The sequence below is a fragment of the Ochlerotatus camptorhynchus genome, unplaced genomic scaffold (genome assembly GCF_037179485.1).
Source record: "Ochlerotatus camptorhynchus isolate MF236.1 unplaced genomic scaffold, CSIRO-AGI_Acam_v1.1 ptg000077l, whole genome shotgun sequence".
NCBI lineage: Eukaryota > Metazoa > Arthropoda > Insecta > Diptera > Culicidae > Ochlerotatus > Ochlerotatus camptorhynchus.
The window spans coordinates 1,474,410-1,496,692 of NW_027040567.1; the positions used below are offsets into that span (position 1 = coordinate 1,474,410).

Here is a 22,283-nt window from a genome sequence, read left to right on the forward strand (position 1 = left end):
ACGCGATGCGACTCACGCAAGGAATAATAATAAATAATAAGATTCTTTTGAATTGGTCGCGTCGCGCCGCGAATCGCGTATACTAAGGGTACGGCCAGGGTAGAAGCGATTCGCGACGCGACGCAACCAATTCAAAAGAATCTTATTATTTATTATTATTCCTTGCGTGAGTCGCATCGCGTCGCGTCGCGAATCGCGTCTACCCTGGCCGTACCCTTACTCTGCAACCTATCGCGATTGAGAACCTCAAATAAACTGATGTCGCTTCATGTTAAGCACGGATCTTGCTAACACGTCCGGCGTCCCGCAATTTGGGACCGTTACTATTTGGTACGCTGCCGCCAGGACGTTTGTTAACTGATGTCGCTCGAATAAATTTGTCATCAGCATCGTTAAATGTCACGTGCATCGTTTCAAAGGCCCGATAATTGATGAATACCACATCGATGATACTGTTCTCAATAGTGACGGATCGTGATGTTGTGTTGGATTCGAAGCTTTCCTTACATTTCCACTATGCGTCCAAAGCAAACCGTCAAGTTTGGCTTTATATCCAAAATAGCCAACGATTTCACGGATCCACACAGCCTACAAGCGTTGTATGACTGATCCTGGAAAACGCTTCAAGTATATGGGCTCCAAACAACGTAATATGCATCCTAAGAATCGCGCGAGTCCAAAAAAGGTTCATACGGCTTGCGTGATCGTTCAAACCTTCCATCGTATCGCGATAGATGCCATTTGCTTGGACTCGAAAAACTTGATTTTAGACGTAAGTTACAACAAGCTACGTTTGGTCGCAAAATTGCTCAACGGTGACGTCGATTGCACCCATCTTCTATCGCTGCTCGACTTTCGTGCTTCAGGTAGGATGCTAAGACAGCGGTCCCTATGATGCAACCGGGATTTCATCGTACTCTGTATGGTTATTCCCGAACAAAGTCGGTTAACAAAATGAAAGCAAATCGGTAGTAAAGTTTGTAGTTCCTATAATAATGAAGCAGCCCAAGGCTAAAAATCTCAAAAAAATCAAAAAAAAAAAAAAATATAATGATGAAAACTTGTTTTGATTTCAATTGTTGTGCAGTCAAGACTTTTTATATTACAGCAACTTAACATGAAGTTCTGCTATTAACGTCTTGTTTAAAATTTAACTTAAGTTCATCTGTCGTTGAACTTACGATTATTGTTTATTTGGTTTGTTTAACAAATTTTAGGTCATTTGTGACTTGTGCGGGGTGACATTTAAACACAAATCTTTCAGCGTGAGAATCATGGATGCTAACCATTTACGCCTGGCCCGTATTCAGTTAAATATTATGAATGCAGAATCAGTAATCAAATTGATTCTATTAAAAAAGCAGGATTAGTTTTTCGTTTGATTCAACAGTGTAAAATTTTGCTCTCATTTTTGCTGTGTCCATCAAAATGAGATCAACTGGAGTATTAAAATTAAGTTACATCATGTCAGCTAATTTTGATTTTCAGCTTTGCTCGGGTAGCCAGCCTATATGTGTGATGGTTCGTATGTCTGTCTCCGTCGAATCCACGTTCGATTTTGGTATGTTCACGCCTCAATTTGTAAATTGAGTAAGAAGATTGAACCTCATTTAAGATATTAATTAAGACTGTTGTGTCAGATGCATTATTAAACAATAAATAAATAAATAAATACAGTATTCGTTAGGACTGTTTTGTCAGATGAATTATTAAACAATAAATAAATAAATACATAAATAAAGAAATGTGAGGTGCTTTATCTCGAGTAATAGTCATGGTCATGAGAACAGCATGCTGTCTTAAAAATTTGTGTACATTCTCAAATTTGAAATTAGCGGTTATGCAAGGAAATTCTTTCGTCATTGTTGCTATTGACTCATGACAATAACAGATTTGTTTGCCAAACATTATATTTCAAAATATTGTGCAGTTGGTCAGAAATTACACTTCAAAATTTCGGTCCATTTTGACTTAAAAAATCAATCCTTTTACGCGAGACACCAAAAACAGTATTTTCTATCACACCTTAAAGATTCGTAATCCGTTAATAAATTAAACAAGGAATGGTTAATTGGTCCAAAAATTATTACTACGTTAGTTTTTTGCCACTGTACAACATTTGTAAGACAACATTCTGTTTTCTTGATTAAAACCCAACTCAAACCACAACATATTTTTTACTTGTTCAATACTCCCCAACGAATCATCTCAGAAAATTTAAAGATATTTGGTATAATAGTTACAGCAGTTTATGTGTGTCCCATTTTTATCGAATACACCATTTACAACAGCAGCGTATAGCCTATTGCATTTCATGTCACAAAACTATTTCTTCTTTGGGTCAATGAATTATGTATCAACCTGCTTTCCACAAGCTCATTTTCTTAACCTTATTTCAAACTAAGCACAGAACATCTTTGCGTAAGTTTTGTTTCATGCCATGGATTGCGATTTTAGCGATCAACATTAAACCAATAATGATCGTCATTATACATTTGGTATGTTCCCTAAGTAGTAGTGTCTTCCTGTGTTGTCACAATGAGCGAGCGCAGCGACTATCGATGGACTAAAATAATTGAAAAAAAAAAAAATCAATTGATGGGACGAAAAGGACATGAATTAATTGCTTTAAAATCACATTGTACAGAAAAGCCCGATCAGGGGGGGGTTAAGTTTTAAGCATGCACTTGCTACAATTTCTTGCTTCGCTTGTTTCAAGTTTTATTAATTTTCAGTATCATCATGATTCATCTGGGGTGGGTGGGAATGATTCATTATTGTTGTTTTTTTTGTTATTTTATTCGCTTGCATCTCGGGGCAACTGTTTTGAACAGCCCTCACGGGGGAACAGAAAAACTTTAAACAATCATTTAATCGTGTATGCTTTCATTAGTTAATAGCTTCTTCTTTTTTTTCTTCTCTAAACTAGTTCTAGTATTTAGCGTTGATTTTTCTTCGGTTCTAGATCCTGCACTGGGTTTTGTGTTTGTGTGAGAGTGTGAGTGAGTGAGAGTGAATTTGCTTACGTTGACTATCGATTACCGTTCATAAAAACTTGATTTTTGTTTTCTTGTGCTTCAGTTGGTTTTCTTGAGATGAAGTTTCGCTTTGGTTACTGCATAGCTAAATTGTTAAATCCTAGTTTCTTTTCTTTCTTTCTTTTTTTTTATTTTGTTATCATCCCTTCGCTAATTGAACTCCGACGCGTTCGAAACGCAGACCGTGGCGCCGCCCTTTCTTTCAATCGAAATTTTTGATTATTAATTCCGCCCATTCCTATCAATTAGTTATAGTACTTTCTTATTGGTTAGGGTTTACCACCTCATATAAATTATTATATAGAAAAAAAAACCACCGACAATAACTGAAGCAAACACACTGCCTTTGCTTCTGTCTGCCTCTGTGTAGTAGGATGCCGATTTGCTGATGTCGCTGTGTTTTTGCGTCGCGTCCGGAGCTCCTTTCCTTCCAAACGGGCCGCCACGTTTTAACACATGCAACCTCCCTCCGAGTCCTGCTGGTCGCCGGAATTCGAAGGCTGAGTCTGCAGATCGACGGCTAAGAGACACGCGCTCGGGTTAAGGAAAACTACTCACGCTCGAATGGATTGGGAAGGTCTTATGTTAGAATAAAAGAACGAAAAATGCTTCTATAAATCATACTCTGGTCAGTTTATTCAATCGTCAGAACCTAAATGTTAGCACTAGTGTAAATTTTCAATAAGCAATCAAGATGGTCCGTCAATTCCGAACCATACGCGCACTGTTGCTACAACGACTCGATAGGATTTTGTTTTTCGTAACGGTTAAACTAAAAACTAAAACGTAAAACTAAGGAAAGTATTGTAGTAGCTTTTTTATTACGCTTAGACACAACTTAGTCGACTATATTAAATATTTGTATAATGTATCGGTAGTAGTCGTAAGTAATTGCGGAAGGTAGAGAATGATATCAGTGAACAATCTTGTTGCTCTGCTCTACTACTATAAATACACGGAACAAAAAATAAACAAATCAGATTTTTATTTCAAAGTGGTTAAAGGAAAAAAAAAATATTAGCATTCTTCGCGCACGACAAAAATAGTTTATATTATTCAACATTCAAAAAATCAGTAACACAAATTCTATCTCGCGCACCATGCAAAACCCGCACACGCATTGGACTGCACAGTGTTTTTTACTGTTTCTTCAACATTTTAGACCCCGTTGCAACAGTTTACACGTACTTTATTAATAAATAAAAATATGGATAAAAATGTGTTTACTCTCTCGCTCTCGCTCTCTTTCTTAAGAATGGACATATATATTGCAGAGGCGGATCCTGCAAATTTAATCATCATAGTTTCATCCTCTTTGCTTCATATTTTTTTCCTCCCAAATTTTCCTCCGTTCGATCGCCTTCACTCTTTTTCCAGCTGGTGGATCCCTTTGTGTAGAGAATTTCCCTACTAAATAGATAGATAGAAAAACAAACGAAAAAAAAACTCTTTTTTTTTGCGGAATCGTATCGCAGGTTCAGCATGCACAGCCACCCTCCGGGTCTTTTGTCTCGTTCGGTGAATCCTTGAGTACAACCTCTTGCACTGATAGAGGAGGTAGGAGAAAATCATAAGTTAAGGAAAATAAAGCCAATAAAAGTGTGTGAGTGCGTGAACAAACGAAAGATGAACTGAAAGAAAGATACATGAAAGTTGTGAAAGAAATGATGAACAAACACAATTGAAACAAGCACTGAAGAATGACGAAGAACCAATAACATGCGTGCAGTTGACTGGAAAACATTTAGTACATGTGTTCTGTGTACTCAGATTAAAACAAAAATAAAACCTGCGAACCTACGTAGTGCTCGTCTCATCACGCATGATTATTTATTCAAACTCAGTGCATACATTGCATCGTGAAGAAGGTATCCGGGTGATTCTATAACATTCGCCCGAATGGATCATTTAACCGAATGCCACATAAGCTTAAAAATAGGGTATTGTTTATTGTTGTTTTAAATCGACAGGCTGGATGAAGCCCCAATGATGTCATAACATAAAAAAACCATTTAAAAAACATATATCTTATAGTCAGTTACACCTGCCGGCGAAAAACAGAAGAAAACTTTCTACGAAGCGCATCACGGGAGAGATGAAAGTCGAAAACAGATGCAACTCTGTTGAGTATTCTCTGCAGACCGCAAATCGCACCGTAAAGACTGGAACGCGCAAAAATTGGTCGACAAAAAATCGTTTCTTTGGTAGTTCAATTCATATATTTAAAGGAAAATATGTTCGTTTATTCTATTGGTTAGCCAAATCCGAACTGCCGTGCCTTCCGCTTAACCCCTTCCATTAATTTTTTCACAGTGGTCTCATCGACCTTATGCGCCGCCGAAAGCCAGTTAGATTTAAACTGCTGCTCGTTTTCCATGGATTTATTCGTTTTTTTGGAGATTCCGTTTGACCAAGGCCCAATACCGTTCGATAGGGCGGAGTTCTGGGAGGGTTGTGGTCTTTGGGTACCACAACCACGTTGTTCGCATCGTACCACTCGATTGCCTTTTTCCCATAGTGGCAGCTCGCCAAGTCCGGCCAGAACAGCACAGGTCTATTATGTTGCATTAGGAATGGTAGCAGTCGCTTTTCCAGGCACTCCTGGACGTAGATCTCTTGATTGATGCCGCTTATTAGACCACACGTGCATATGGCCTACCAGACGAGATATTTTTTCGGGAAATTTGATAATTTGATGGTTTTCAAAATTTCAGCCACCTTCCTTTTTCCTGATGCGGTATAAAACTCCTGTCCCGGAAGCTGCTTGGAATCCGCCTTCACATAAGTTTCGTCGTCCATGACGACACAGTTGAACTTAGTGAGCAGATTCGTATACAGCTTTCGGGACCGCTGCTTTGCCGACCCAGACAACCAAAATGCACGTATATTCAAAGTTGTTTCTGTAATATACAAACATATATACAAATAAAAAAATCGTATAGAATGCAAAAAAGGGCCTATACCTACAAAAGTGGAGGCCATATACGTGCAAATTTTAATTTCTTTTTAATCGAGTTGATTTGACATTATATACGATATAATCTGTAATAACAAATTCAATTTGAAAAGCCTTGCGATGTAATCCCATTTAATTTGTGATACAGTATGATGGAAAAATGATTCATCGCATAATAGTCGGAAATTTGCATTGTATATGATTTAATTTAAACATAATGCGATGTATGTCATACTTATATGCAATGTTGACTTAAACTGTAGTTATTAACGATACTGTCTGTACATTGTTATACGACTTCTGGTTGTCTGGGGACGTGTTTTGTTTGTAATCTCGGTTCGCCACCTTCACCTTCTTAAACGTCGACAACCCGGCTCGTTTCTTGGCCAGCTGCACAGTAGTATGGGAGACATTGAGCTTGCCAGCGACGTCCCAGATGGAGAGGTTAGGATTCCGCTTATATTTCACCGCCACCTTCTTCGTCGTCGTTGCCACGTCCGGATTACGATTGTCGCCGCTTCCAGGCTTCCTTGCGGTCGACAGACGCTCCCCGAACACTTTTAAAACGTTTGTCACGGTCGATTTGGCCACATCCAGCAATTTTGCCAACTTGGCGTGTGAGAACGTCGGATTCTCTTGCTGCGCGAGCAAAATTTTGACACGCTGCTCCTGTCATACTGAAAACTGAAGAGCAAACGGTGAAAACTCATCATAGCAACCATTGTATATACACTCAACTTCCAAATGCAGCATTTCATGTTTTTTATGCATTTTTAACAGAAATACATCAATTTGAAGTTGACCAATTTTTGCGCGTTCCTGACTTTATGCTCCATAATTTGTGCTACGTAGAGGTAGTCTTAACATAAGGTTATTACGAAGCGGTCGGGGTTGAACATTCAGGGCAATTTACCTCAGGATAGCCACGCAATCTGTCCTTCCTTGCAGGATATCGGCTAAGGTTAGGGCTCTGCTTGTGTCTCTTCTAGTCCGGAGAAGTTAGCAATCTACGCAACGCAAAACGAAGAAAGCGACGTTGAACAGATTCAATTCTCTTGGCACCGATGTTGCAGTTTGGGTTCCAAACCGCGTCGATCGAACAAGCGAACAATAGAGAGATTTTAGACAGAAGTTTTTAGCTATCCAAAAAATGAACCCTAAAGTTCTTGGCGCCTTATCGACAACATATGCTGTTGTGTTGCTTGAATAATAACTGCGAATCCAAGATCACACCCAAGTCTTTCACATGATTCACGCGTTCGATTGTCGAGCCAAACAGGTCATAGCTAAATATTATCGGTTGTTGTTTTCGTGAGAACGTAATAGCATAGAGTTAACTCTAAGACCATAAGGTCCCGAAATAACGAGCTCAACTTTTTGGCTCAGCTCTGGTACTATCTTCGATCCCAAGCTAATCGATTCACCCCTCGAAACATAGGAAAATCCACTAACCCCTCATTTTATCTGTCAAACTTTCATAGCGAATCAAAACAAATATAGTGTAAAGGGTGATACGGTCAAAATTTGGTCAATATCAACTTGACGTATTTCTTTCAATTTTGCATTTAAAAAACCTGAACACCCCTCATTTTGAAGGTGTGTGTGTGTAGAATGTTGCTCCTATTTTGATTTTGGAATTCACTCTTCAGTTGTCAAAATGCCGTCCAAGCAAGAAGAGCAGCGTATCAAAATTTTGCTCGCGCATCGCGAAAATCCGAGCTACTCGCACGCAAAGTTGGCAAAATCGCTAAAAGTTGCCAAATCAACCGTTACAAATGTAATTAAAGTATTTGGGGAACGTTTGTCGACAGCCAGGAAGTCTGGATCGGGGGGAAATCTAAAACCGGAAGCCGCTGAGACGACAAAGAGAGTTGCCGGTAGTTTCAAGCGAAACCCTAACCTCTCTCTCCGAGATGCCGCAAATAAGCTGGGTGTATCGTCTACAACCGTGCATCGAGCCAAAAAACGAGCCGGACTATCGACTTACAAGAAGGTAGTGACTCCAAATCGCGATGATAAACAAAATACGACGGCCAAAGCGCGATCCCGGAGGCTGTACACGACGATGCTGACGAAGTTTGACTGCGTGGTAATGGACGACGAAACCTACGTCAAAGCCGACTACAAGCAGCTTCCGGGACAGGAGTTTTATACGGCAAAAGGAAGGGGAAAGGTAGCAGATGTTTTCAAGCACATGAAACTGTCAAAGTTCGCAAAGAAATATCTGGTTTGGCAAGCCATCTGTACCTGTGGCTTGAAAAGCAGCATTTCCATAGCTTCCGGGACTGTCAACCAAGAAATTTACGTGAAAGAGTATTTGAATAAACGTCTGCTGCCTTTCCTGAAGAAACACGGTTGTTCCGTACTGTTTTGGCCGGATTTGGCATCTTGCCATTACGGTAAATAGGCCATGGAGTGGTACGCCGCCAACAACGTGCAGGTGGTTCCCAAGGACAAGAACCCTCCCAACACGCCAGAGCTCCGCCCAATTGAGAAATACTGGGCTATTGTCAAGCGGAACCTAAAGAAGACCAAAAAAACTGCTAAGGGCGAGCAGCAGTTCAAGGCAAACTGGCTTTCTGCGGCGAAGAAGGTGGACAAGGTGGCTGTACAAAATCTGATGGCAGGGGTCAAGCGTAAGGCCCGGCAATTCGGATTTGGAAAAGCGGAAGCCTAACTGAATATTTTTCCTGAATTTTATACTAATTGAACTTGAAAAAGAAATTTAATTTGATTTTTTAAATAAACGATTTCACCGATTTACACGCGTTTTCCCTTGACCAAATTTTGACCGTATCACCCTTTAGTACTGGAATTTATACAAGAATGGGGTACGTTAGTCGATTTGCTTGGGACCAATAGGCTAGTCAAGTAGTGAGCCAATTTAAAATCTTTAGTTTCGTATTGATTGTTGGTAATAGCGAAGCATTTGGTTGGGTTCACTACCATTCTGTTTAAACTGCACCAACTAACGAATACATTCAGATGACGTTGAAGAAAGTGACTGTCAGCAATGGAGCGGAAGGAAGATTTTGAGGTCATCTGCATATGATAACCGAGGAGCTTCGATGACCAGATACGCGTCGTTGAAGTACAGTATTAAAATCAACGGTCCTATGTGGCTTCCCTGAGGTATAACTGATGTGGCGAAGAAGCTAGCTGATTTGCAATCTCCTATGGCCACCTTTAGTTGGCGACCAGTAAGATATGATCGAAACCAACTCAGAAGATTACCGCATAGTTTAGCAATCGCAATAGCATGGTTCAACTTCTCGAATGCTGCGGATTGGTCTGAATAAATAACGTCCGTTTGAACTCGAGCCGACCTGCTTTCGGTTGTATACGATGTGAGACACAGCAGATTGGTGGTTGTAGAGCGGCCGACAGTAAACCCATGTTGATCAGCACTCAAATACTGCTTGCAATGCAACAGCAACTGTTCCATAATCACTAGCTCGAATAGCGTCGAAACGGCACTTAACGATGTAATTCCTCAACAGTTATCCACAGCTCGCTTCCTTCTTTTTTTGTGGACGGGAAACATGTGCGCAAATTTCCAGCGGGATGGAAATATGCCACTGGAGAGAGCCATGCGGAACAGGCGATGAAGCAGAATTAACAAGCTAGCAATATGTCTCTTCAAAAATATAGATGGAACTCCATCAGGTCCAGGATTGAAGGATGACTTGAGCAGAGTCGCGGCCTTAGAAATCATCTCAGCATTAACATCAATTGCACCCAGCGTTTGATCATTTACTGGAACGTTCCTGGCAGCCAGGTTAATATGGTCGTCAGTTAGTATCTCATTAGTGAATACACTGGCAAACTTGTCGGAAGAAAGGCGGCATATATCCACATCCCTGGCAAGACTAGCACTCGCCGCCACCGATGTTGGTGGTGTTAGAGTTGACAACACGTTTTCAAGCTACACTAATGTGTGCCGCATGGTTATATCATAGAGGTAAGTCTAAGACCACTGGGTCCCGAAGAAAATCATTATTATTTTTGGCTCACTCAGTACCAGAACAACGGTCCCAAGCAGTCCCAAGCTATTTCACTCACCCCTGCATGTTCTGCATGAATCCACACACCCCTGATGTTATCTGTCAAACTTTCATAGCGAATCAAAACAAACATAGTGTAGTAATAGATTTTCAACTAGAATAGGGTACGTTAATCGTTTGCTTGGGACCAATAGGCTACTAAAGTGGTGAGCCAATTTAAAATCGTTAGTTTCGTATTGATTGTTGGTTATATCGCGTTAAAAGTTTTTGCCTGTGTTGTAATGCTGCTATCACATCCAATTAACATGCACTTCATTTTTAGGCAAGGATTATTCGTGTTCAACACAGTAAACAGCGCCTATGGCACAACAAAGATTTAAAAAATCCTTCCCGCCGCTCGCGACAAACTTTCTTAACAACGTATCACGCATGAACAGAGCTTGCTTGCGAATATTTGCAGCAGCTGTCAAATGTTGACGTAAAACCGAACCAGAGAACTAGGATTTATCGGCACAAAGTATATGGGAATGACATTTGTGTCATAGATGTGCATATATCCTGAACGGTGGCAGCAACTTCTCCGTTGATATTCATAGACGATGGAAGGCCTGATTCCCTGCGTTGCTCGTTCACGTAGTTCCGAAAGGATTTCGGGTGTAGCTTAAGTTTCTGTTGGTTGCCTCGTTGGAAACTTGAAAAGCATTCACAACTGACTCGCTGGTAAATGTGATTCAGCCTCACATAATGTTGTTTCAGAAGAAGCGTGCGATACTTCGTAAATCTTGTCAATGCTGCTGTCTTGATTGACTTCAACCTACGTAGCTCACTCTTCTGCCAGGGAGGGTTAAACACTTTGCGGTGAGTTCTTTTCGGGACGTGTCTGTCAAGACATTTGAAAAGGTTTGCGCTGCAGCCTCAGCGTCATCTGGATCAAGAATGTTCTCCCATACCATGCTAGACAATACATCTATGATGCTACGGTGGTCAGCTTTATGGAAGTCATAAGAAACCGTAGCAGGATATCGTCGAAATCGCGCACGAGTTTGTCCTCTACAGTGACAATTAGAGGAGGGTGATGTGGAACTAGCTTAGTTAGTGCACAAGGAGCCGAGGAAATTAATGGAGCCCTGTCCTGAGTGCTCACGAAGCAGAGGTCCAAACTACGATCAGTTTCGTTAACTACATGGTTAATTTTAGAAAGCGTTGATGCGCTGTAGTTGTCGAGAAGGCTAATAGCTCTTGCGTGAATATGGGTCATCTACTTAATTTATTAATTTTATTGATTTTCAACATACACAGTCCCTATGCAGGTTTCAAAAAACAAACCATCGTTGAACCTGTTTATTTTAACTATCAAATGAATTAACAAATGTACTAGTTGACCCATCTTGCCCCACTTTACCCTATACAATGGAAAAAAAAAAAAAACTTCAAAGAAAACTCTAGCATGCACTGTTTTGGAAGTCATTGAATCTTTGACTTTTCTTGACGCATACCAGGATCGTTCCGAAGATAATCGTACGAGCTGACTATGCTGAGATTAATGCTGCTAAAGCATGGCCCACTTAGTAATGGAACAACATCATTTGAGTCTATTTCGTATTTGAATCAACGGATTTGAAAACGGGTTTCACTCAAGTACATACTATTCCTTATGTTTTAAGAAAAAAAAAATCGAGACCGATCCCTCCGCTTTCCTCTGTTGACCAGAACTCGGACCCATCCCTACTCATAAGTTCATAACCCCAGTTGAAAAGGCCAATGCTCTTGACCAACATTTTGTGATTTCACATAATCTTGGCCAAACCATGGTGAGCCTGCCGTACTGGAGGCAATGTCTAGAGTCGCTGACACCCCCGTAGTAGTGCATGATGATAGTAGAATATCGGCTGATGAGGTGATAGCAGCTGTTAGAAGCAATAAAAACATGAAGGCTGCGGGTATGGACGGTGTCTACCAGTGCCAAAAGCTATCGCCCCATCAGCCTCTTGTCCTCCATCTCGAAGCTATTCGAAAAGTTGATATTTGGTGATAGTTGGTGTTTTTAAATGGTTGGAGGCGAACCAGCCTAAGGCTGAAAGCCTCCTAAATAAAGCTAAATTAATTAATTGTTTTTAAATGATAAAAACCCGAATTTATCCACCTATGGTGTGATCAGACCCTTCTTACTAATTCAAGTTTATTTATTTTATTGTCATTATCAGTGACCAAGCCCCCCACCCCCGTGTCATCCAGTGACGCTACGCCACTGCCTGGGGGTACCCGGAATATATCCGGGTGTAGTCTATTTGGTGAGGCTACCAATCACCTTATCATCGTATTTTAATGTGATTTAATGGGTTTTAATTCAATTCATATTCAAGCGACTTCCCCGGGGTACCCGGAACATGTCCAAGTGTGTCCAATGTGGTCTGGAACACTTAACACGACTTGCATTGATCTTATTTTTGAATTTTGTAGTAATTTGATAGTTTTGATACGTTTTCCGTTAAATCCAACGTGAAGGCCCATATTCACCGGATCTTATTCCGGCCATATCTCCGGAACCGGTTCACCGATTCCAAAACCGTTCAATAGCGACCCTAAGACCTATCATTTGGTGCCGAGTTTGTCCAAATCGGTTGAGCGGTTGCTGAGAAACGTGAGCGCATTCATTTCGTTACATACACACACACACATACACACATACACACGTACACACACACACACACACACACAGACATGTTTCGATCTCGTCGAGCTGAGTCGAATGGTATATGACACTCGGCCCTCCGGGCCTCGGATCGATAGTCGATTTTTCAAGTGATATCTATACACTTCTTTGTAAGAAGGGTAAAAAAACAAAATTTACTGAATGGATAAAAAATGTGATTTAAGAAGATTCCCAAGATTCTGGAGCTTTGAAATTTGTGTAGAGTCTGAAACTAGAACTTTTCTTTAAAATTTGTGATTAATAACATGCTTTGTGATGCAAGATTTGGAGAAATAATAATTAAAATGTGAAATTTTGAATTTTTTCAAGATAACAGATTTGAAAAAAAACATCATTCTTATGAGTCGTCATAATTGTCACGCTCTGAGACCTGGAAGCATTTTAAGGGTTATAACAAATTGTAGAATCTAGCGGACACACCCTGGAATTTTTGGTAAAATTTAAAATAATTCAAAGTGTTGATAACAAGTATTGAGAAGGATTCCCACACAGTTTTCGAAGGAGAAGAGCAGATTTCCAGAATTATTCTATCATGAAATCCTTAGAAATTGTTAGATGAATTTGGAAGGATTTCTTTGGAGAAGAATGCAAGTTATAAATTAAACTGGTAGGTAATTTTAGTAGATTTAAAAACGAGTTGTGAAAAACAAAACTTTGCAGAAAATTCCTACGTGATTCTGATGAGATTTGTATGGGGATCGTGAGGAAAATGACAGATGAATTTTAAGAATTCCAAGAGAATTATGATCAGAATTCAACAAGAAACAAAGTTCTTGGAAATTTCTGGCAATAATTTCAACCCAAGTGCGAAAGATTCATCACATAACTCAAACAAAATTGATTGTCAAAAAAATTGCTGGTAATTAGAAAGAAATGGTTTAAAATACTCCAAGCGGTTTCTAAGTAAATTTTCGAAAGATTTCTGGTGTTTTGAATAGAGTTCAAAGAAATGTTTGAAATTTTTTTCAAAGAAATCAAAGTCTCCGGATAGGCTTAAGGGAATTATATGAAGGATTCCAAATAAATTCTTAGAACGGGTTGGAAGGAAATTCCTAAAAGAATTCAACGGTAATTATTACGCGGAGTATTTTCTGGTTTATTTCAGAACAATTTCAAGATAATTCAGAGCAGAATTCCAAGTTAATTCTGGAATATATATCATGAGAATTTTGAACAACGAAAAATTAAAACACCGGAAAAGAATAATTCAGTTTCGGTTTTTACAAATATTTGTTTCCAAACTCCAGCATCTTCAATATTTTCTTTTAAGGGCCATGCACTTTACATCTGAAATTGAAACGACAAAAATCAATTTGCAATATTGCTGAATGATTAAATTCTAAAAACAATAAGACGGTAAACTGAAGAAAATTATGCAGCAAATAGCGTAACACTATCATTTGCTAAAGGGTATATGGTTTATTCTGAAATTCTGATGTAAAAATTTGATCATATGATATGGTTAATTTATTTTTCCCGGTTCTCTGGCAGAATTCCCGGGTTTTTCCCGGTTTTCCCGGTTACTTTTCAAATTCCCGGATATTTCCCGGTATTCCCGGTTTCCCCGGTTTGCTGGCCACCCTGCCAAATGAACAACAAAATTGATGACAGCAAAATAATCCGGGACGGAAAGGTTACAATGAATTCCACAATTTTTGTGACAGCACATCAGTCCCTTCGCGATTTTCGCGACATTATTCTATGTTTCCGCGATTTTGGCGACTGAAAGTTCAAATCCACGACAAATCCGCAAAAATCACGAAATCTGCGCCTCTTATAACAGCCCTGTATTTTCCGTGAGTGCTAGAATTCGAAAATTATTATCAAAACATATAGGGGCCGCGCAATAAAAAAATGACCACGGACCTCAAGGGTGGTTAAGACGGCCCTGCCACAGACAAACAGACATAACGCATTAAATATTTTTCATTGTAAAACCTCGCCACTAAAACCCTACCACCATCTGTTGAGCACACTGTCATGGGCAGTATGCTCAACAGATGGCGGTAGTGTGTAAACGCAGTGGCGTCGCGTAACCTCACTTTTTACCTGAGCACCAACTTTCAAAAACAGATTTAATGCCATATTCATACTTGAATTCGTTGAAAAAGACACTTAATCTTCTCGATATCTATTCATTGCTAGCAATATTTTCATGTTTTAAGGGTTGGTGCACAGGTAAATTGAGGTTAAGGCGACGCCACTGTGTAAACGTAAAATGGAATTGACTATGCACGCCACAGGCGGCGGTACTACGAACTAATAAAAATTAAAATTTACCTTTAAATGCGTGTTCGATGGAAAACATGCAGGAGTTATGACTGTCTGTCTGTGGAAGTACTGTGGAGCAGTATCGATTTGATTAAAATTTGGTATGGTTATTTTAATAATTTGTCGATCAATCTTTTTCCTGTTAACGCTCACAGTGATACAGTGAAAATTTGAACACCCCAATTTACACACATTTTTAATAGGTTTCAACTAGATGAGTTGGATAAATATTGATGAAATAATTGCTTAAATTAGTTACGGCACCGCCGAGATCCAGCTGATTCCCCATATTTAAAGTACCTGGTAAAACGCGTAAGTTTTTTGGGTACCCAATACTTTAAGTGTCAATTCGAATCCGAAACATGTGGTTCTAAGTGGTTTATAAACTAAAGCACTTAGGGAAGAGCGCTACTTCGTCGTAATCGCCCATTTCCGTTCTATCGAGCAGAAATCACCAATAATATCAATGATTTCACCATGCACAAAACAATAATACGATAATACGTTTGTTCCGATGCGTTAGTTCATTAGCTACGACATAAACCCTATTAGAGCGTATTGTATGCATATTTACGCTCATTGTTCTCAAAACTAAAGAAGCGCTCCTAGAGCATCCCCTTTTTCTTCGTTTATCCGTAGGACGAAGAAAATCTAATGGCGTTTCAATGCGTTTGGACGGAATTGAAACGCGTAGGACGAATTTAGAAGCAAGAAGCAGTGTTATATTTTTAATAATATCTCAAAATTGTTTGACTCTTTATCAAATCCAACGGTACGTATGGAAAGGTGGATAAATTTAGAAGTTATCTTTGATGAAAACATTCCATGTTTTGTTCAAACGCTTTCCAAAAAGCGTGGTAAAGTGCGGGATGTCCTTAGTAGGACGGAAATTAGATCAAAAACCCTATGGTGTCCAATTATGTTGAATGACAATAACTAATAAAAAAAAACTTTAGGAAAACCCAGAGCTTCTGACATCCAACCCCATTTGGTTCTTTTTTGACTCTGAAAATCTCGACGACGAAGACATCCTAAGTCCTAGAACTGAAATTGAACGATAAAAACGCCGTTTACACAAGCCTGAAAAGATTGAAAACTCTGCTAGTTGTCCCCGTCAATGTACTAACAAAAACAAGCTTCTTCAGGACCACTTTCTGGCGAAGTGGTTTCTGTCTTTTGTAAAAGGATACTGTCTTCTGGTGGTTTGTTCTCGGTTGAGTCCATACCGGGCAGTGCTGCGGCTACTCGTCGGAAAAGCTACAATAGAAGAAGAAGAAGAAAGCAGAAAAACACAAGACAAGGTTAACGACATATGTCTACACATACAAACATACTAGTGATGCTGGTTGGCTTTAGGCACTACACTGGGTACGATGCCCAAATTAACGAAAATGGAAACATGACAAAATGAATCAATTAGCACTCAGACGTACAGTGGTTCTGATTCTTTTTTTGCGGCATTTATTATATTGTCAAAAGTCGACATTCGTTGAACTCCCACAGCGGATCAAGATGACGACGGGGTCTAATGTCTATTGGTGGAGAAGGTTTGGAAAATTACATATGTTTTGCATTAGGTCAAAAATCGTCACACTTCATCGAACGCTTTTTCGAGCAAAACATGAATCGTGGACCTGCCAACTTTATTCTGCTTATTACTGTCCATTCAACAGACTAAACCACACATTTGTTGAAGCACACAGCAACAACGACAACCCACCTTCTATAATTCTAGAACCCAACACACCTCCCCCCTTCCTTTCACCTACCTGTTTCACGTTGTAACCAGCCTTCGCACTGGTTTCGATGAACATCACATTCAGTTCTTTCGCTTTCCGCTCGCCTTCTTCCGTCGAGACCTGGCGCTTGTCCGAGAGGTCAGTTTTGTTGCCCACCAGCATGATGATTACGTCACTGCCACGCTCCGTCCGGACGTCGTCGATCCATTTCGATGTTTGGTGAAATGAGTTGGCATCTGTGTTTGGAAAAAGGTGGATAGAGACAGAGAGAGAGCAGGGAAACAAATTACCATCGAGCAATGAGATAAGTGCATTCGTTATGGGTCTCTTGCTGTTATCGTCGTTGTAGCTGGTTTCAAATTGAAATGTATTTTCTTTAGGCATTTCCGATTGCCATCGGAGCCTCGGAGGCTTAAACTGTTTGGTGGGGTTTGGGTCCCCTGTCGATGATATGATTGGGTAATAATAGCCTGTCGGTCGTCGCCGGCGCCACCGCCGCCGCCACCGCCGTTTGAAACCGATGAATGCGTGTACGAAATCGAAAGGGGCAAAGAACGAGAAACCACAACACAACATCAACAAACACACCACCCGATCGGGCAACAGAAGGAGAAAATTGCCAATGTGGCAAAAAATAGGGAATGTGATGAAAATGTGTTTCTAAAAAGGTACTCGATTGATTTCGATTCACTTTCAATTGGTAGATTTTGCGAATGATGTTATGCTGTGAATGATGCGCAATGCAAATTTCGGGATTGCCATTGCGGTAGACTTTTTTACCCTTCTTACAGAGAAGGGTATGCAAATCGATTGGAAAACCGAGTTTCGAACCCGAGGCCCGGAATGGCCAAGTGTCACATATTATTCGGCGCAGCTCGACGAGATCGGAAAATGTATATGTGTGTGTGAGTGTGTAACACAATATTGTAACGCAACAACCACCAAATGAAACTACATGGTCCCATATTTTTGGAATCGGTCAACTGGATCCGGAGGTATGGCCGGAACATGTTCAGAAAAACATGGATTTTGGGAACTAAGCCGTGTTTCTCAGTAAAGACTGAACCGAAGTGGACGCAACAATCGCCAAATGAAAAGTATTTTGCCGGTCAACTGGTTCCCGAGATATGACCGGAACATGTTCCGGATTGAATGAGCCATGAGACTAAATCCATTCTTCTTCTTCCTCGCATTTCAAGCTTATTGCTTATTGCGTGCTCTCAACTAAGTGTTTGAGAGCTTGCATCGATGTACCATGTTTGCATTGGTATAATTGTGTGGCAAGTACAATCATACTCTATGCCCAGGGAAGTCGAGAAATTATCCAACCCGAAAAATTCCTAGACCGGACCGGGAATCGAACCCAACCATCTCCAGCATGGTCTTGCGTTGTAGCTGCGCCTTTACCGACTGAGCTAAGAAAGGACTAAAACTAACCTGAAACGAATACTCATACGAATACTCTCTTGTGACATATCACATCATATAAGAATTCAAAAACTAGTTCAATAGCAGTAATTTGAAAAGTCTAGGACCACTTTGGCCACATCCAGCCAAGTTCCGGATAACCCCGGGGATGTGGCCAGTTTCTGATTGGGCTCAAAAACCATCATGCGATACCTTAAATCATGAGAACTCAAAAACCTGTCCAATGAAAGACATTTGGAGTACAAACGATCACATCTGGGTATGTTCCGGGAAAGCCACGGATAAGTGGCAAGTTTCTGAATGAACTCAAAATCCATCATGCGATACGTTAAATCACTGAGAATTTAAAAACCAGATCAATAAAAAAACATTTGGAATACCCTCGATCATACTGGATACATCTGATTATATTATTCCGGATACCCCCGGGGAAGTGGCCAGTTTCTAAATTGGGTCAAAATCGATCACATGAAAATTAATAAACTTGTTCAATGGTAGTCATTGGGAGTGCTCAGGTCCACATCTGGACATGTTCTGGACATTCTCAGAGAAGTGACCAGATTCTATTAGTAAGAAGGATCAGATATCATCATAGGTGGATTAATTCATGTTTTTTTGATTGGTTCTCAATGGTTCAGTGCATCGAGTGGGCACTAACAATTGAACGTATTTTATGGCTTAACCTCCTTATAAAAAAATCTTCTCCATTCCCGTGTGACTTATGAGGGTTCGCAGAGTTACTTCCATTTTAATGAAGTAGTGTACGCCAGTTACAAGGACCTGTCCAGTACAGTTCTAGTTGGAGGTTGTAAATATTATTTCTATTTACGGGGTAATGATTAAACCCAAAGTGCTGTCTATGTACATCATTCGTACAATAATCTGGGACTCTTACCAGCTACTAATTTCTTCAACTTGGTTAATTCTTATGCTCTATTAAGAACTTCACGTGAAATTGAGGAGGTTAGGATAGGTTTTTTTTATTAAAGAGAAGAGAGTGAAAGTGAGAAAACATTTACCCCCTTCCCCTTCTCGTCACGTTTTTACTAAACCTATTACATAATCCTTGTCACATAATTCTAAAAACCCTTGTGACGTACTACAAGAATCATCTCAAAATCCTAATGCCATTGCGGTAGATTTTTTTCTGAAAGGATTTGCGGTGAATCGGAAATATTACAAATGAATTGATTTTGCCTATGGCAACGGTGCATGTGTGGTGGAACTTGGGCCATATGTTAAAAGGTAAATGTAGGAATTTCTAGCCAAATAAAATCACCAATTCTTTTTTTTTTTTTTTTTTTTTTTTTTTATTATAGTCACTTTAACACTCTTCGGTCATTCGTGACTTGTCCGGGGGTGAGATTTGAACTCGTGACTTTGGCGTGAGAGGTATGGATGTTAACCACTACGCCGGGGTCGCCCCAATCACCAATTCATTTATTGGAAGTTTACTGCATTTGTCAATCTAGGGCCCCTCTTAGCTTCGCCAGTAAAGGAGCAGCTAAAAATCATCGTCAACACCATGCTATAGACACCAATAGTAATAGACCTGTCGATGTGAGCAGACGTATCTAAAGGAACTGTCAAGTTTAATAGAATTTTACGATTAAATTTTTATTTATTCGATAGATTCATTATTCTTTTAACCATAAGCTGTTGTTTTTAGTTATGTAATTGGCATGATTTTTAACCGGACACCCTTTTGAACATGAGCAGTTCTTTGGTGTTTGGATGTTCCAGTTATGTTTTGACTTTTGGCATAGCAAATGCAGCTTGCCACACATTTAATAAAAACATAATTTTAATAATATTAGATGATTTTTTATTTCGGGTAGTCGGGTACCCAGCTCCTGCTGTAAAATTAATGGAAGTGTCTTAGGAATCTTTAAACTCTCCTGAAAAACTACAGCAATCTGTAATGTTCCCAAAATATGTCTATTGTTAGATCTCTAAACCGTCCTGATGTTCTCTCTAAACTCTTGACGTTCCCAAAGTTCTATGGATATCCCTGAAGGTCCTAGAACAGTTGCTCTGAAACTAATAAAACTTCACATAGGATCTCTAAACTTTTCAACGGTTTCTGCAGTTTCTTGAATTTCTCAAAACTTCTGTTATGTTTCGGAAATTCATCTCAAGTTCTCTTAACTTTCCTAATGTTCTCAGACTACCTTTATTTTTTGGAACTTCTTCTGGAGTTTAATGGAACTGCCGTAAAGTACTCGAAATTTACGTGAAGTTCTCCGAACATCCTTAAAGTTACCGCAATTTCCCTAATCATGGACCTGCACTGAGTTCTTAAAACTGCCTAAAGCTGCGTAGCTTCCCTTAAGATCCGTTTTAATTCAACTGAAGTTTTGGCATCTTCAGTTAAGTTCCTGCAATTTTCTTGAAGCTAATGGAACCGCCCTAAAGCTTATTGATATTCTTTTAAGTTTTCAAAGTTTTCTTGAAATCTAACTGAAACTGCCCTAAAGCTATCGGAACTAACCATAACAGATCTTCAAACTAACATGTTGTTCTAGATGTTCTTGAACGTCTCGGAACTACCCTGAAGTTTTCGGAACTTCCTTTTAAAAAATTATCTTTAAGTTCTGACGCTAATGGAACTCGTAACTTCGTTTTAGTTTTCTGGACTGTGTTCTTTGAACATCAGTAAAGTTCCTTTAATTTTTCTAAAGTTAATCGAACGGACCTTTAATTTTCAAAATTTTCCTGAAGCTTTCGGATTTTCCCTTCTGTGTCTGCAATTTTACGGACATTCATGGAACTGTCCTGCAATTCTTAAAACTTCCCGAAACTCTCTAAACTTTCCTAGACATCTTTGAACTTACGTGAAGTATTCTGAAGTCTGTTAAAGTTCTTGCAAAGCTCCTGAAATTATCTTGATGTTAGAAGAAATGTCGTGAAGTTCCCTGATCTTCATTTGAATTCTCGACATTTTCTTGAAATTCGTGGATCTACATTGATGTTTTTCAGCATTTACTATATCATGAACTTTCCCAATATTCTGAACATTCCTGTAGTCCTCTGCACCATCATGAAGTTTTTGAAAAATTTATGAATTTTTCGGATTTTCCTAAAGTTTTTGGAACATCACTTCAGGTTTCGAAATTGATCAGTAGAGCTCTGAACTTTCTTGATTTTTTTTTTCTGGGGAACTCCTCAGAACTTGTAAAAAAAAACCTATAGATTTCCTGAGATTAATGGAAGTGTACCACGCAAACAACACGTATAAAACCCGATCAACGAAGGTTGATACATTCACACTCTAAAACGCCTAAAATATATATAAATGCTTCGATTAAGTTTGCTGATCTAATTTCAAGGTAGCCACTGCATTTAAGAAATTAAATTCCCTTGATTTGTTTTGCGTCGAACTTGTTTTTCGTACTGAGTACCAACGCTACCGACGCCAGGGAGGCAGCTCTCACTCTTGGACCCTACCTATCGACCCATCAACTCAAGACCGGGGACCAACGACTTTACTTAAATTACAACAGAAATTTTATGCCTCAGAAAATCCCGACGGCACCGACTGGGATTGAATTCAGACCCTTTGGAGTGGTAGGTAGTCACGCATACCACTACACCACCCGCGTGGCTTGCATTTTGTGTTAAAGGTAGCAAAACGGAAAACACTTAAATTGAAACAAACCAGATTTTTTTTTTGACGTCTGAAAATTTAAATATTTCGAATGAAATCTCAGAATTTTTAAATTTGACCGAGCTACAATGAACATGTAATTTTTTACAGTTTTTCAGTTGCACATTTTTAACTTTTAGAGATTCAGGCTTCAAAAATTTTCAAATTTGAATACATTTTAAGATCTCAGATTAAAAAAAAATAAGAAATCGTAACTCTTGGATTTGAACAAAATTTAAAAATTTAGGCGATTTGAAGAATTGTCTATAGAATTTCGATGATAATGCAAAATGAGGAGAAGTCATCTACGGATAATTCTAAAGGAGTTTTTTGGAAAATTCCAAAGGAATTTGACTAGAAATTCGATGTAATTTTGAGAAGCATTTCATGAAAACAGCAAAGAGAACTGAAGACCTGTGGATTCCAGGGTAGATCTAGAAAAAACTATTATGGAGATTATGAACAGAATTCAGAGAAATTCTGATGGA

At 39.4% G+C, this 22,283-nt stretch overlaps 1 protein-coding gene across 2 annotated transcripts in view; it reads right to left on the reverse strand.

Annotated features, from left to right (window-relative positions):
* Positions 1-3,435: 3,435 nt before the first annotated feature.
* The window catches only part of Rab6 (RAS oncogene family member Rab6), a 102,054-nt gene continuing 83,206 nt past the window's right edge, over positions 3,436-22,283 (reverse strand). The window contains exons 4-6 of one of the 2 annotated variants that reach the window (XM_065217482.1): positions 16,752-16,957; positions 16,173-16,239; positions 3,436-3,558 (exon numbers count right to left, since the gene is read on the reverse strand). In XM_065217482.1, coding sequence (XP_065073554.1) covers positions 3,488-3,558; positions 16,173-16,239; positions 16,752-16,957 — 344 coding nt within the window. In that variant the 3' untranslated portion in view covers positions 3,436-3,487. Of the gene's footprint in view, positions 3,559-3,644; positions 4,584-16,172; positions 16,240-16,751; positions 16,958-22,283 lie in introns of those variants that run through there. The other variant, XM_065217483.1, reaches the window with a different exon arrangement.